This window comes from Carassius gibelio, chromosome B2 (genome assembly GCF_023724105.1).
Source record: "Carassius gibelio isolate Cgi1373 ecotype wild population from Czech Republic chromosome B2, carGib1.2-hapl.c, whole genome shotgun sequence".
NCBI classification, from domain to species: domain Eukaryota; kingdom Metazoa; phylum Chordata; class Actinopteri; order Cypriniformes; family Cyprinidae; genus Carassius; species Carassius gibelio.
The window spans coordinates 31762191-31775897 of record NC_068397.1 but is presented as its reverse complement, the minus strand read 5'-3'; the positions used below and the strand labels follow the sequence as shown (position 1 = coordinate 31775897).

The 13707-nt window shown below is 39.4% G+C and overlaps 1 protein-coding gene and 1 long non-coding RNA gene across 6 annotated transcripts in view; one reads left to right on the top strand and one right to left on the bottom strand.

Annotated features, from left to right (window-relative positions):
* Positions 1–5216, top strand: part of ptprsb (protein tyrosine phosphatase receptor type Sb) — an 87267-nt gene extending 82051 nt beyond the window's left edge. For all 5 annotated transcript variants that reach the window (XM_052548395.1, XM_052548396.1, XM_052548392.1 and 2 more), the window contains 6 exons: positions 6–184; positions 272–398; positions 480–605; positions 749–903; positions 2482–2617; positions 2856–5216. In XM_052548395.1, coding sequence (XP_052404355.1) covers positions 6–184; positions 272–398; positions 480–605; positions 749–903; positions 2482–2617; positions 2856–2924 — 792 coding nt within the window. In that variant the 3' untranslated portion in view covers positions 2925–5216. The remainder of the gene's footprint in view (positions 1–5; positions 185–271; positions 399–479; positions 606–748; positions 904–2481; positions 2618–2855) is intronic.
* A 2679-nt stretch (positions 5217–7895) lies between these two features.
* On the bottom strand, positions 7896–13328 carry LOC127950420 (uncharacterized). Its single transcript, XR_008152464.1, has 2 exons — positions 12647–13328; positions 7896–8406 (listed from the first exon to the last, which is right to left on the bottom strand). It is a non-coding gene; the product is annotated as an uncharacterized LOC127950420 (long non-coding RNA).
* Positions 13329–13707: the final 379 nt, after the last annotated feature.

Sequence of the window (13707 nt, the reverse complement as noted above, 5' to 3'; positions counted from 1 at the left end):
GTCAGCGTCTGGCCAACAGTAAAGCACACACCTCCAGGTTCGTCAGCGCTAATCTGCCCTGCAACAAGTTCAAGAACCGGCTGGTGAACATCATGCCGTACGAAACCACCCGCGTGTGTCTGCAGCCAATCAGAGGCCTGGAAGGGTCGGACTACATCAACGCCAGCTTCATCGACGGATACAGGTACACCGCTGGACTCCAGCTCCAGATTAATGACGTTATACAGCGGGTTATTCCGCTGGTGTTGATCCGGTGTGGGTGTGTGTTCAGGCAGCAGAGGGCGTATATTGCGACGCAGGGGCCGCTAGCGGAGACCACGGAGGACTTCTGGCGCATGCTGTGGGAACACAACTCCACCATCGTGGTGATGCTGACCAAACTGCGTGAGATGGGACGGGTGAGTGACGGCTGGAGGAACACACACACCGTCTGGATCTGACTGAAGCAGTGTAACCTCCGTGTGTTTGTGTGTGCACAGGAGAAGTGTCATCAGTACTGGCCAGCCGAGCGCTCCGCACGCTATCAGTACTTCGTAGTGGATCCCATGGCAGAATACAACATGCCACAGTACATCCTGAGAGAGTTCAAAGTCACCGACGCCAGGGTGAGCCATTTACCGTGGTGTGATGTGGTGAAGCTGTTAGTCTTAATGTTGAGATCTTTCATGAAAAAACACCACACAAATGTCCCAGCAGATCCGCTTCTCACTTCTGGAGATGTACGGATTCATTGTCTTTCTCTCCACAGGACGGACAGTCCAGAACCGTCAGACAGTTCCAGTTCACTGATTGGCCAGAACAAGGAGTTCCAAAGTCAGGGGAGGGTTTCATTGATTTCATTGGACAGGTGCATAAAACCAAGGAGCAGTTCGGTCAGGACGGACCAATCGCAGTCCACTGCAGGTGCGTCACGATCCATTTCTCATTCTTGTCTTATCCTTTTCTCATTCATTCTTGTTTCATTCTTGTCTCATATATGTCTCATTATGTGTCTTTTATCTCATTCTCATCTCATTCATGTCTCACTCTTGTTTCTTTAATGTCTCATTCATTCTTGTCTCATTATGATTCATTCATTCTCATCTCATACATGTCTCGTTCTTGTTTCATTTATGTCTCATTTATTCTTCTCATTCATTTCTCATTTATTCTTCTCATTCATGTCTCATTTATTCTTCTCATTCATGTCTCATTTACTCTTGTTTCGTTCATGTCTCATTCATTCTTGATTCATTCATGTCTCATTATTTTTTTATTTATGTCTCACTCTTGTTTCGTTCTTGTCTCATTCATTCTTGTCTCATCCATGTCTCATTATGATTCATTCATTCTTGTCTCATTCATATCTTGTTATTGTTTCATTCTTGTCTCATCCAGCTCTCATGACTCATTCATTCATGTCTCATGTCTCATCCATGTCTCATGTCTCATTCATGTCTCGTTTATTCTTTTTGTTAATGTCTCATGTCTCAATCAATCATATCTTGTTCATGTCTCATTCATTCTTATCTCATCCATGTCTCATTATGTCTCATTCATTCTTGTCTCATTCTTGATTCATTCATGTCTCATTATTTTTTTATTTATGTCTCACTCTTGTTTCTTTAATGTCCCATTCATTCTTGTCTCATTCATATCATGTTCTTGTTTCATTCATGACGCATTTATTCTTCTCATTCATGTCTCATTTATTCTTCTCATTCATGTCTCATTCACTCTTGTTTCGTTCATGTCTCATTATTTTTTAATTTATGTCTCACTCGTTTCTTTAATGTCCCATTCATTCTTGTCTCATCCATGTCTCATTATGATTAATTCATTCTTTTCTCATTCATATCTTGTTCTTGTTTCATTCATGACCCATTTATTCTCACCTCATTCATGTCTCGTTTCATGTTTAATTCATATCTCATTCATTCTTCTCATTCATGTCTTATCCATGTCTCATTATGATTCATTCATTCTTGTCTCATTGTCTCATTCATGTCTCATGTCTCATCCATGTCTCATTATGTCTCATTCATGTCTCGTTTATTCTTTTCGTTAATGTCTCATGTCTCAATCACTCATGTCTTGTTCATGTCTCATTCATTCTTGTCTCATTCTTGTTTCATTTATGTCTCATTTATTCTTCTCATTCATGTCTCAGTCACTCTTGTTTCATTCAGGTCTCATTATTGTTTCATTTATGTCTCATTCTTGTCCCATTCATGTTTCATCCATATCTCATTCATGTCTCATTAATATCTCTTATTCTCATTTCATTCATGTCTTATGTCTCATTCTTGTCTCATTCATAGTTTATTCATGTCTCATGTCGGGTCTCCTTTGGGTCTCATTTATATCCCATGTCTCATTCTGGTCTCATTCTTGACTCATTTATGTCTCATTCTTGTCTCATTCATAGTTTATTCATGTGTCATGTCGGGTCTCATTTATATCTCATGTCTCATTCTGGTCTCGTTCTCGTCTCTCTCTCAGTGCGGGTGTTGGGCGTACGGGTGTGTTCATCACCCTCAGTATTGTCCTGGAGCGGATGCGTTACGAGGGCGCTGTGGACATCTTCCAGACGGTCAAAATGCTGCGCACCCAGCGGCCAGCGATGGTGCAAACTGAGGTAAAACACGCATCACATGACTGACAAACGCTGTTATCACTGACCTCTGAGTCTGTGGAAGATTTCAGGAAACTACAGGATTTCTGTAAATCATATTTTCCAACCTTAGACCCAAAGTACCAGACTCTGGACATCATTGCAATAAAGATATTCTATGAAAAAGTGCAGCAAAAATTTGATTAGTTATTATTTATTTTATAAAGTGATCACACCCTCCCGTCTGTCTGTCTGTTCTCAGGACGAGTATCAGTTCTGCTATCAAGCCGCTCTGGAGTACCTTGGAAGTTTTGATCACTATGCAACATAAGAAGAACACCACCCTGTCCACCACCTTCCCCATGTCTCAACAACCCCACAAACACCCGCAGAGGAACCACGACACGTCAAACACACGGACAGCGACGCAGAGCAGACGTTCTCTCAATGCAAACTATTACCTCAGTGTTCAGATATTGATATTAATGTTGTGGTCAGCTTTTTAGAAATATTAAACTCTGGACGAAGATCTTGTTCACAACGAAAAGAAAACATTACATGTACAAAATCTATTTAAAGCAAAACAACAAAAAAGAAACTTTGAATCAAAAGCCTGGATAATTGCTGCACCCTTCAGTGGGAGTTTCTTCGAACTGTCTTTGCCAATGTCAGGCGTGAATGAGCGAGAGCCCGTCTGTGCCTGCCAGAGTCATCGTTGCCATCCCGAGCGAACGCCGCAGAACGGAAGCAGATCTCTTACCTTCTGTGCCTAACGGAGCGACCGCAGAACTGCACCAACGCCGGACATCAGCACACGTGATCTCATCTCTTTCCTGATCCTCGGGAGCTGTGCACGAGACGGACTGAACTCTGTGAATACTGTATTCGGTGTGTCTCTACATGACTATATGCTGCTTAAACCGTGTTTGGAGGCCGAGGGAGTTTTCGAGGCTTGAATCTTGTATCTGTATCATGTTCTTTTGCTTCTTTCTGCTGTGGCATAATGTACTCCGCTGTGTCTTTATGGTGGGACGACGGAAGAGCCTCGGTTCTTGGGTTTATAGATTAATGCACGTTCTAGAGGAATTGCAAGATTCATTCCCCAGTATTTCTAGCCATGCATCAAACACTAGAAACATCTTCTGAGATGGTTGCATTCTCCCTCGATCAGATCTCACCCGGCCGAGCCGAACCCGCCGAAACTCTTCCCGTCATGTTTAGTTTAGCGCAGCCGTGATGTTTAGGAGTAGCGCAGGAAGCGACCGGTTCTGAGATCTCCACCTGAGACGTGAAGTGAGCCTTATCGTTGTTGTCCAAATATTTAACCGACCTGATTTTTTTATTTAGTTTATTTATATTATGCTTGAATTTTTAAGGATCTATTTATTTATATGATTTTTATGGAAATCTAATTGGTGAGCTGTGGTGTAGTTGGCCAGCTAATGTGACTGTACACGGCTCAGATGTACAGTGTTGTGCTTCGTAACCCTCTCAGATATTTTGATATTTCCTGTGCACTGATTGTTCTAGAGGAAGCTGACGGCCCGCGGCCCTCCGGAGCCCAAACCTCACGAAAACGGTCGTGAAGTATCGCTCCATCGCAAACAAAACACACGTGTTCTTAGACAATACACACATTTCTCGAGTTAAAGCACACGCAGATTTCAAGAGCCCAGAGAGACGACATCAGCCTCAGATCAGCGTCACAGATCTGTGGTGTACAGGACCGTACCATACAGTGATTCACCGTGGTAAACCCAACAAAAACCACCACAGTAATACCATATTATCATGACTGAAATGTGATGGAGGGCTGAAATATTTGTGGCCATGGAGCACAAAACCAGTCATAAGGGTAATTATTGTTCACCTGAAAGCTAAATAAATCATCTCTCCACTGATGTCTGGTATTGTTGTCTATTGCTACAAATATATCTGTGCTACTGATGACTGCTGCAGGGACACATTTTTAAGATTTAAGAGATTTAAGCTACAGTCACGGTTAGTGTTATTCTGTGAATGTTCACAGGTGAGATTCTGTCATTTTAACTGGAATCCAATGATTCTCTTGAGGGCAAAAGATTCCTACAGGCGGATTTTATTTTGATTGCATGGATTCACCAAAATTAAGCTGCTAGGTTTGTGAGTTTTGCTTTTCTACATCACACTATTGTCCAAAAATGATGAAAGTTAATTTCCGCCATGTAATATAAAAATAGGCTTAGGGTTGGGTTTATATTTTGTTCTCACTATTCTGCCCTTCTTTCTTCAGCCAAACCTCAGCTGATTAACTGTGGCATCACTGTATCGTAGTACGAGCACATCCTAGTCAAGGAGACGCTGATCTGCAGGTGTTCTCTCTTCATGAATGAAAGCACATTGAGACATGATTCTGTTTCTCATCAATCAGTTATTCTCAATATGAAATGTTCCTTTGGAGATGAAAGCACACAAACGAACCAAAAGCAACAGCTGATGAGACGCCAGTGTGACGAGTGAACGCGGGCCGCGTGCTGCATACAGTACAGTAGTGTTTCACTTTCTCTGCTTGTTGATTTCAGATCATGTATGTAGATATGTTGACTTTGTATTAAAATTGAACGACTGAATATACTGACGTGAAGACCGTGTGTGTGTCGTCTGTTATTTCATTATAGACCCCCTGAGGAACAGTTCCACTCATTCTCTACTATAGGAGAGGAAGAATTGTATAAACTTGTTAAATCATCTAAACCAACAACATGTATGTTAGACCCTATACCATCTAAGCTCTTAAAAGAGGTGCTTCCAGAAGTCATAGATCCTCTTCTGACTATTATTAATTCCTCATTGTCATTAGGATATGTCCCCAAAACCTTCAAACTGGCTGTTATTAAGCCTCTCATCAAAAAACCACAGCTTGACCCCAAAAAACTAGTTAATTATAGACCAATCTTGAATCTCCCTTTTCGGTCGAAGATACTAGAAAAGGTGGTATCCTCACATTTATATTCCTTCTTAGAGAAAAATGGTTTATATGAGGATTTCCAGTCAGGATTTAGACCGTATCATAGTACTGAGACTGCTCTCCTTAGAGTTACAAATGATCTGCTCTTATCATCTGATCGTGGGTGTATCTCTCTATTAGTTTTATTGGATCTTAGTGCTGCGTTTGACACAATTGACCACAGCATTCTTTTGCATAGACTTGAACACTTTGTTGGCATCAGTGGAAGTGCATTAGCATGGTTTAAATCGTACTTATATGACCGCCATCAGTTCGTAGCAGTGAATGAAGATGTATCATATCGATCACAAGTGCAGTATGGAGTACCTCAAGGCTCAGTACTAGGGCCCCTACTCTTCACGCTTTATATGTTACCCTTGGGAGATATCATCAGGAAACATGGTGTTAGCTTTCACTGTTATGCTGATGATACTCAGCTCTATTTTTCTTTGCGGCCCAGTGAAACACACCAATTTGAAAAACTAATGGAATGCATAGTCGATATAAAAAACTGGATGACGAGTAATTTCTTACTGCTAAATTCTGAAAAAACATAGGTGTTAATTATAGGACCTAAAAACTCTGCATGTAATAACCTAGAACCCTGTCTAAAACTTGATTGCTGCTCTGTCAATTCTACGTCATCTGTTCTTTCTAGAACCAGGAAGTATGACCATATTAGCCCGGTCCTGTCAACACTGCACTGGCTCCCTATCAAACATCGTATAGATTTTAAAATATTGCTTATTACTTATAAAGCCCTGAATGGTTTAGCACCTCAGTATTTGAATGAGCTCCTTTTACATTATAATCCATTTTGCAATTTGATAATAACTAGAACACAAAATCAACTGCGGGCGGCAGATCCTTTTCCTATTTGGCGCCTAAACTCTGGAATAATCTACCTAACATTGTTCGGGAGGCAGACACACTCTTGCAGTTTAAATCTAGATTAAAGACCCATCTCTTTAACCTGGCTTACACATAACATACTAATATGCTTTTAATATCCAAATCCGTTAAAGGATTTTTAGGCTGCATTAATTAGGTAAACCGGAACCAGGAACACTTCCCATAACACCCGATGTACTTGCTACATCATTAGAAGAATGGCATCTACGCTAATATTTGTCTGTTTCTCTCTTGTTCCGAGGTCACCGTAGCCACCAGATCCAGTCTGTATCCAGATCAGAGGGTCACTGCAGTCACCCGGATCCAGTACGTGTGTGTGTGTGTGTGTTTGAGAGTGTGAGAGTGGGCATGTTTTTGTATCATATCAGGACACAACTCTGTATAATGACATGGGTATGACACAGGTATTACAAGGAGAGGGTGACTTATGAGGACATAACCCATGTCCCCATTTTTCAAAACACTTATAAATCATACAGAATGAGTTTTTTTGAGAAAGTAAAAATGCACAAAGTTTCCTGTGAGGGTTAGGGTTAGGTGTAGGGTTGGTGAAGGGCCATAGAATATACAGTTTCTACAGAATAAAAACCATTACACCTATGGGATGAACACACTTTACACAAAAACAAACGTGTGTGTGTGTGAGAGAGAAAGAGAGTGTGTGATCTCTGAAGGAGAGGCTATAAATCACAGGAGATCCATGTTTCGAGAGCTTCAGATGTTTCAGAAGAATCTTAATTGATGATTTATTTGACTTCACTGGCATTCTGCTGTAAGTTATGAAACGCAGCATTGTGAGAATGGTTTATATTTGCTCTTAAAGCTTTATAAAGAGAGTGCTTCGTAAGACTAGTTTCACAATCATTCCTTGTTTCATGACTCGTGATTATGAGCTACAATCCTCCTCAGAGCAAACACATAAATCACCCAAACACTGAAAGACTGAGTCCCGATCTCTGAGGACTGAACAGATCTGTATTTGAAGTGTCTCAGGCGTTAAACACTGAACTCATCTCACTTTCTGAACTCACAGCTGCTTTTGTTAGTTCTGCTGGTGCTAGTTTTCAGACCGATCCGGTTTTAGAAGGCCACTGAAATCTTCAGATTTTAAAGGATTCCACTTAAGCACAAGATAAAGAAGCGTTGTTGAACTTTGAGTTCAGCTAATAATAATCAGATGCTAAACCTCAGACAAAATACATTTTATGGGAAGGTTACTTTAGAAATATAATAAGTCACACATTACAAGTTACCCTATTTAAAATGTAATAAGTAGACAATTGCTTTATTAATGTAACTGATTACAATTGGATTATTTTTCTAATGATTGAATTCTAAAATTCGAGTGATGTTTCACTGTTGATCATTCTGAAGTGTGTAAAGCAGCAGAATGAAAGAAATCAATTCAATCTGTAAGTAGCTGTGATTTAATTACACAGTGTTTCACATCATTTGGAAAAGATTACAGTTAATTTTTTTTTATTTAATTATTATTATTAAATCATATAATTCTGTTCCATGTGACTAGTTTCCAGATCTAACAGGTGGACAGTTTTATGATGAATACTGTGAGATCTTCTGAGAGGATGCTGGTGACTCATGGATGTGGTAGATATGTGTGAGAAGACAGTTAAAGTTAGAGTCTCCAGAGAGATGAAGCATCGCAGTCCCAGAATAACTCTGTTAATATGACACTGGAGTTCATTACAGACTCGTTTAAATAATGAATCACATCTGAGTCAAACGAACTAATCGTTAAAAATCAGGTTCACAAACTGCCTTCAGACAGGAACAGGAGCGCTCCTGCAGTAAACCTTCTTCATGCTCATACGAGCTCAGCGTGATGCTGGTGAACAGGTGAAAGGTCAAACCAGTTCAGCTCTTACTGTTTGTGTTGAACACACTGAGACCTCACCTGAGAAATGAAGAAGGAAAAATCATTGTGAGTAACACACACACACACACACAGTGCTTCCGCATCCACAGGTCATGTTATTTCAGAATGATGATGATGATGATGAAGTTGAAGGAGTAACTGGAGAATTTGGAGAGCAGAAGAAAAAACACCGAACCAGAGCAGTTCATCAGTGTGTGTTTGTGTGTGTGAAAGAGTGAGAGAGAGAGAGAGAGAGAGTGTGTGTGTGTGTGTGTGTGTGAAAGAGAGTGAGAGAGAGAGAGTGTGTGAGTATGTGTTTATTGTTTATTGTTTATTGTTAATTTGGATCCCCATCAGCTTCCACAAAGTGGTTGCTAATCTTCCTGGGGTCCACAGAGTTGCACAATACAAAAAAATCATTCAAACAAATAAAATAATAACAAAAATACAATTGCTAATCCAGTCACATCACAAAACTATACCCATACATATTAATAGTAGAAGCACAAGCAGAAGTACGTCTATACCTTTAACAACATGTTTACACAATTTCTTTTAAACACATGTGTTGAATTACTTTTACGTATATTTATAGGAACAACATTCCAAGCAGCAGAGCCACGATAAAATACAGTCTTTTTCAGCAAATTTGATTGTGGACATGGTAAAAACAGTTGAGACTTACTCACTTGACGTGTTTTATGATCGTGTCTAAAACCAACATATACAAGCTTTTCAAAGAAAAAACATGGTGTGTGATACTTGATTACCTTATAAAAATATACCAACACTCGTAAATGTAATTTGTCCTTCACTAAAAGCCATGATAATTTTCTATGCATATCAGCAACACTGGCCTGAAATTGATAATGGAGCACCAACCTAGCTGCTCTATTCTGAACAATCTGAAGTTTTTTTAAGTGCTTTTCTGATGCACTTGACCATATTATAGGGCAGTACTCAAGATGCGATAAAACTATTGACTGCACCACATCTTTTAAAACCAAAGACGAAATAAATGCAGAACATTTCCTGGCTACTGCTATACCTTTACCCATGCTGCTTACTATATGATCTATATGTTTGGACCAGGACAATGTATTGTCAAGTATCACGCCCAACAAAGTAACATCTGTTACTTGTTCCACTGGCGTCCCATCAATAAATAAATTCAAATCTGCAGCCCTAGAAATATTGTATTTTTGGCTAAAAATTATGCATTTAGTTTTTTCTATATTTAAAATTAATTTGTTAATTTGAACCCATTTAGAAATTGTTAAAAGCTCATCACTCAAATTTTTCTTTAGTTCAGCTGAAGAATGTGCTGCAGAAAACATTGTAGAGTCATCTGCATACATAACTATATTAGCATTATTAACAACATATGGTAAATCATTTATAAAAATAGAAAACAATAAAGGACCTAAGCAACTTCCTTGTGGAACACCACAATAAGTATTTTTAGCATCTGAAAAAGATCCATTATAAAACACTCTCTGTTTTCTATTAGAAAGATAGCTTCCCATCCAATTAAGGGCTGTCAATGAAAAACCATAACATTTTAGTTTAGCCATAAGAATATCATGGTCAATGACATCAAAGGCTGCTGTAAAATCAATTAAAACAGCACCAACCAGTTTCTTATTATCTAGACATGCTAACCATTCATCTGTCATATGTATAAGAGCAGTACTTGTGGAGTGTCCTGGTCGATAGGCATGTTGAGCATTGGCAAGTAATCCATTTGTACTAAAATATTGTAAAATTTGCTTGAAGGTAATCTTCTCTAAAAGCTTACTCAAAATTGGAAGTATGCTAATTGGTCTGCAATTAGAACCTAAAAAGTCTGTTTTTCCCTTTTTAAGTAATGGAATAATTTTAGATTCTTTCCAAAGATTTGGATATTTGCCACCAATCAAACACCTATTATAAATATGACAGATCGGTTGAGAAAGCTGTCTAGCTACCATTTTTAGCAATTTTCCATCTAACTGATCAGCTCCACAAGGTTTATCATCTGGAATTGAAAGCAACATCTCTTCTACAGTAGTTTGATCAACAGACCTAAAATTAAAACTGCATAATTTATTTTTCATTATTTTAGAAATAGGACTACAGGCTGATTGAACATCATTGCCATACATGCTAGATCTTAAATTGTTCACCTTATCGTTAAAAAAGGTGTTAAAATAATTAGCTATCTCTAATGGTTTAGTAATAAACTGACCTTCATTTTCCACACACCCTTGATAATTATTTGTCTTCCTACACATTATTTCATTCAGTGTTTTCCATATTTTCTTGGAATCACCAGCTGCAGACCTAATTTTTTGCTTATAATATTCCCTTTTTTTAATATGATTTAATTTAGAAACCCTATTTCTTAACTTACAATAGAATTTTTTATTGTAGTCACTTCCTAATTTCTGTACTACCTCCTTTGCCTTGTCTCTTTGCAGCATTAAGCACTTCAGCTCATCATCGAGCCAAGGAGCATTTTTAGTTTTTACAGATCTTTTTCTAAGTGGGGCGTATTTATCAATTATCTTATTTATTATATCCATAAAAATATTTAAGGCTTTATTAACATCTTTTTCTTGACACACTTCAGTCCACTGCACACTCTGAACTTCATTAATAAACAGATCTTGATTGAATCTTTTATATGACCTAGATAATAAAATCCTGGCTCCTGATTTGGGAATTTTTGTCTTTTTAGTTAATGCGATCAAATTGTGATCACTACAGCCAACTGCCACTGATACTGCCTTTGAACACAATTCCTGGACATTGGTAAATATAAGGTCAATGCAGCTAGAAGTACTAACCTTGTTTGCCTTCATAACAATTCTTGTTGGTTGGATAATCATTTGTGTGAGATTACAAGTATCAGCCATAGATTTTAACTTTTTTGTTAATGAGCAGTTTTTAGCCATCCAATCAATATTAAAATCACCCAATAAAAATATGGCCTTATTTTCATCTGTGACCCTGTTCATACTTTCACATATTCTATCCAAATACTGCACATTAGCACTAGGAGGCCGATAACAACAACCAGCTAAAATTGGTTTACAGTGTGGAACAGAAATCTCTACCCATATGTCTTCAATATAACTGTTCATTAAGTCTTCCCTTAACAACACACCAAAATGTTCTCTAATATAAAAGGCTACTCCACCACCATATTTATCCCGGTCTTTCCTATACAATTTAAAACCATTAATCATAAGCTCAGAATTACTCATAGCCATATCTAAATGTGTTTCTGACAATGCTAAAACTTGAATATTATCTTCAGTGCATATTCTCATCACCTCATGAATTTTGTTCTTGAGGCTACATATATTTAAATGTGCAATAATTAATCCTTTCTTTGACAATTTTGTTAAAAGAGATGCCATAAACTTGTCTTGCTTCCTAACAAAACAGCAAACAAAAATGTAAGATAATAATTACACAATCATTCTAAAAATGCATTGCAATTATGTTTGAGTATTTCCAGTTCTGGACAAGATGACTAACTTGTCATATTTCAGGAAGGCTCTTTCACCTCTGTCCCGGGCAGCTCTTAATTTTGGAAGGAGTTCCCTCCTTCTCAACTGAAGAGCCTCAGAAAAGTCTTCATTTATAAAAATGTTTGTGCCTTTTAACCTCTTGGCTGATGACATGATAGTCTGTTTATCTTTCAAACGTAGAAGTTTAACAACAACTTTTCTGGGCTTACCCCCTTCTTGATACTGTCCGATCCTGTGAGCTCGCTCGATTTCCATTTCGGAGTCATCTAGCCCCAATTTACTTGAAAGGATATCACGAACTTTCACCTCTGATTTCATCCAGCTTTCATCTTTTTCATCAGAGATCCCATCCACAATGATGTTTGTCCTCTTCATCTGATTTTCCACATAATCCAGTTTGACAAAGAATCCGTCTAGTTCCTCCTTTGACTTGACAATATCCTTTTCAAACTGCTTTATTTTTATTTCAACATCCTTATAACCAGTCATCAATCCATCCACTTTATGTTGTGTGAATTCCAAACTAGTTTTTATATCTTGAACATCTCTGATCACTCCATCCAATCTTTTGTTTGTTCCATCTACTACCAACTGAACAAAGCTCTTGAAGTTGTCTTGTTGTTGATGAAGCATCTCTCTGTAAAATTCTCTCTGTTGATCCATTAATTGAGAAAGTACACTCATTGTAACGACTGAATCATCCTCAGAAGGTGCAGTCTTAGATTGTCTGTGTGTGTGTGTGTGTGTGAGAAGCATCTGACCTTGCAGATGTTGTCCACCTGTGGGATAGCCTTTCCAGTAGAAGGTGTAGCCCATGTCCTCCTCTGTTAGAGACCCCTCATCAAGGAGCCTTGTTTCACTCAGGGCAGCAATGTCAATATCATAGCGGTGCGGCTCGGCTGTAACCAGCGCTGTTGTTCTGTGGGGTCTTTCAGACCTGCTATAGGAGTCCAGGAGACATCTGCATGGTGTGGGACTGGCAATTAAGAAAGAAGACTGCCAAGACTCACTGAAACTCCTGTGGGCATCAGTGAAAGAGTGATGACCCTCCGTATCCCCCTGGTGAAGAACCGCTATGCCACACTTCTAAGTGTGTATGCTCCAACTCTACCGTCTGACAGTGAGTCTAAAGACTCTTTTTACCAAACAGTGGATGAGGCTCTCCACCAGATCCCCAAGAACAACAAGATCCTCCTGCTTGGAGACTTCACTGCCCGTGTTGGGAAGAACAGTGGGATGCGGAAAGGAGTACTTGGCAGGCATGGGATTGGTCAGGCCAACTCAAATGGCATGAGGTCACTTACCCTCTGCTCTGAGCACAACCTGACCATAACCAACACCATCTTCCAGCAAGAGACGTTCTCATAACCCGGGCCATGAGAGGTGCGGAGTGCTGGACAGATCATCGCATGATCATGACCAAGGTCCTCATTAAAGTGCGCCCCCCCCATGCGAAAATGTGGATCTAGTAGGAGGCGACTAGACTGTGTCCGCCTGGAAGATACCACTGCAAGGAATGAGTTTCGTCGCTCCCTGGCTGAGAAACTAGGGGAGCTAGAACTCCTCCTGAGGGATGGTAATGCCACAGAACAGTGGACCTCTATTTCTACAGCCCTTCATGAAGCAGCAGTCCAAACAATCAGCTATAAGAGCAAAAAACATCAAGACTGGTTTGACAACAACTCCGAGTCCATCCATAACCTACTAAGCAACATGCACAAAGCACATCAGGAAGCCCTAAGAAAACCCCTTATCCAGCACCGCCAAACAGCATTGGCAAAAAGCTCGTCGGGAAGTCCAGAGGACTCTGCGGACCTTACAA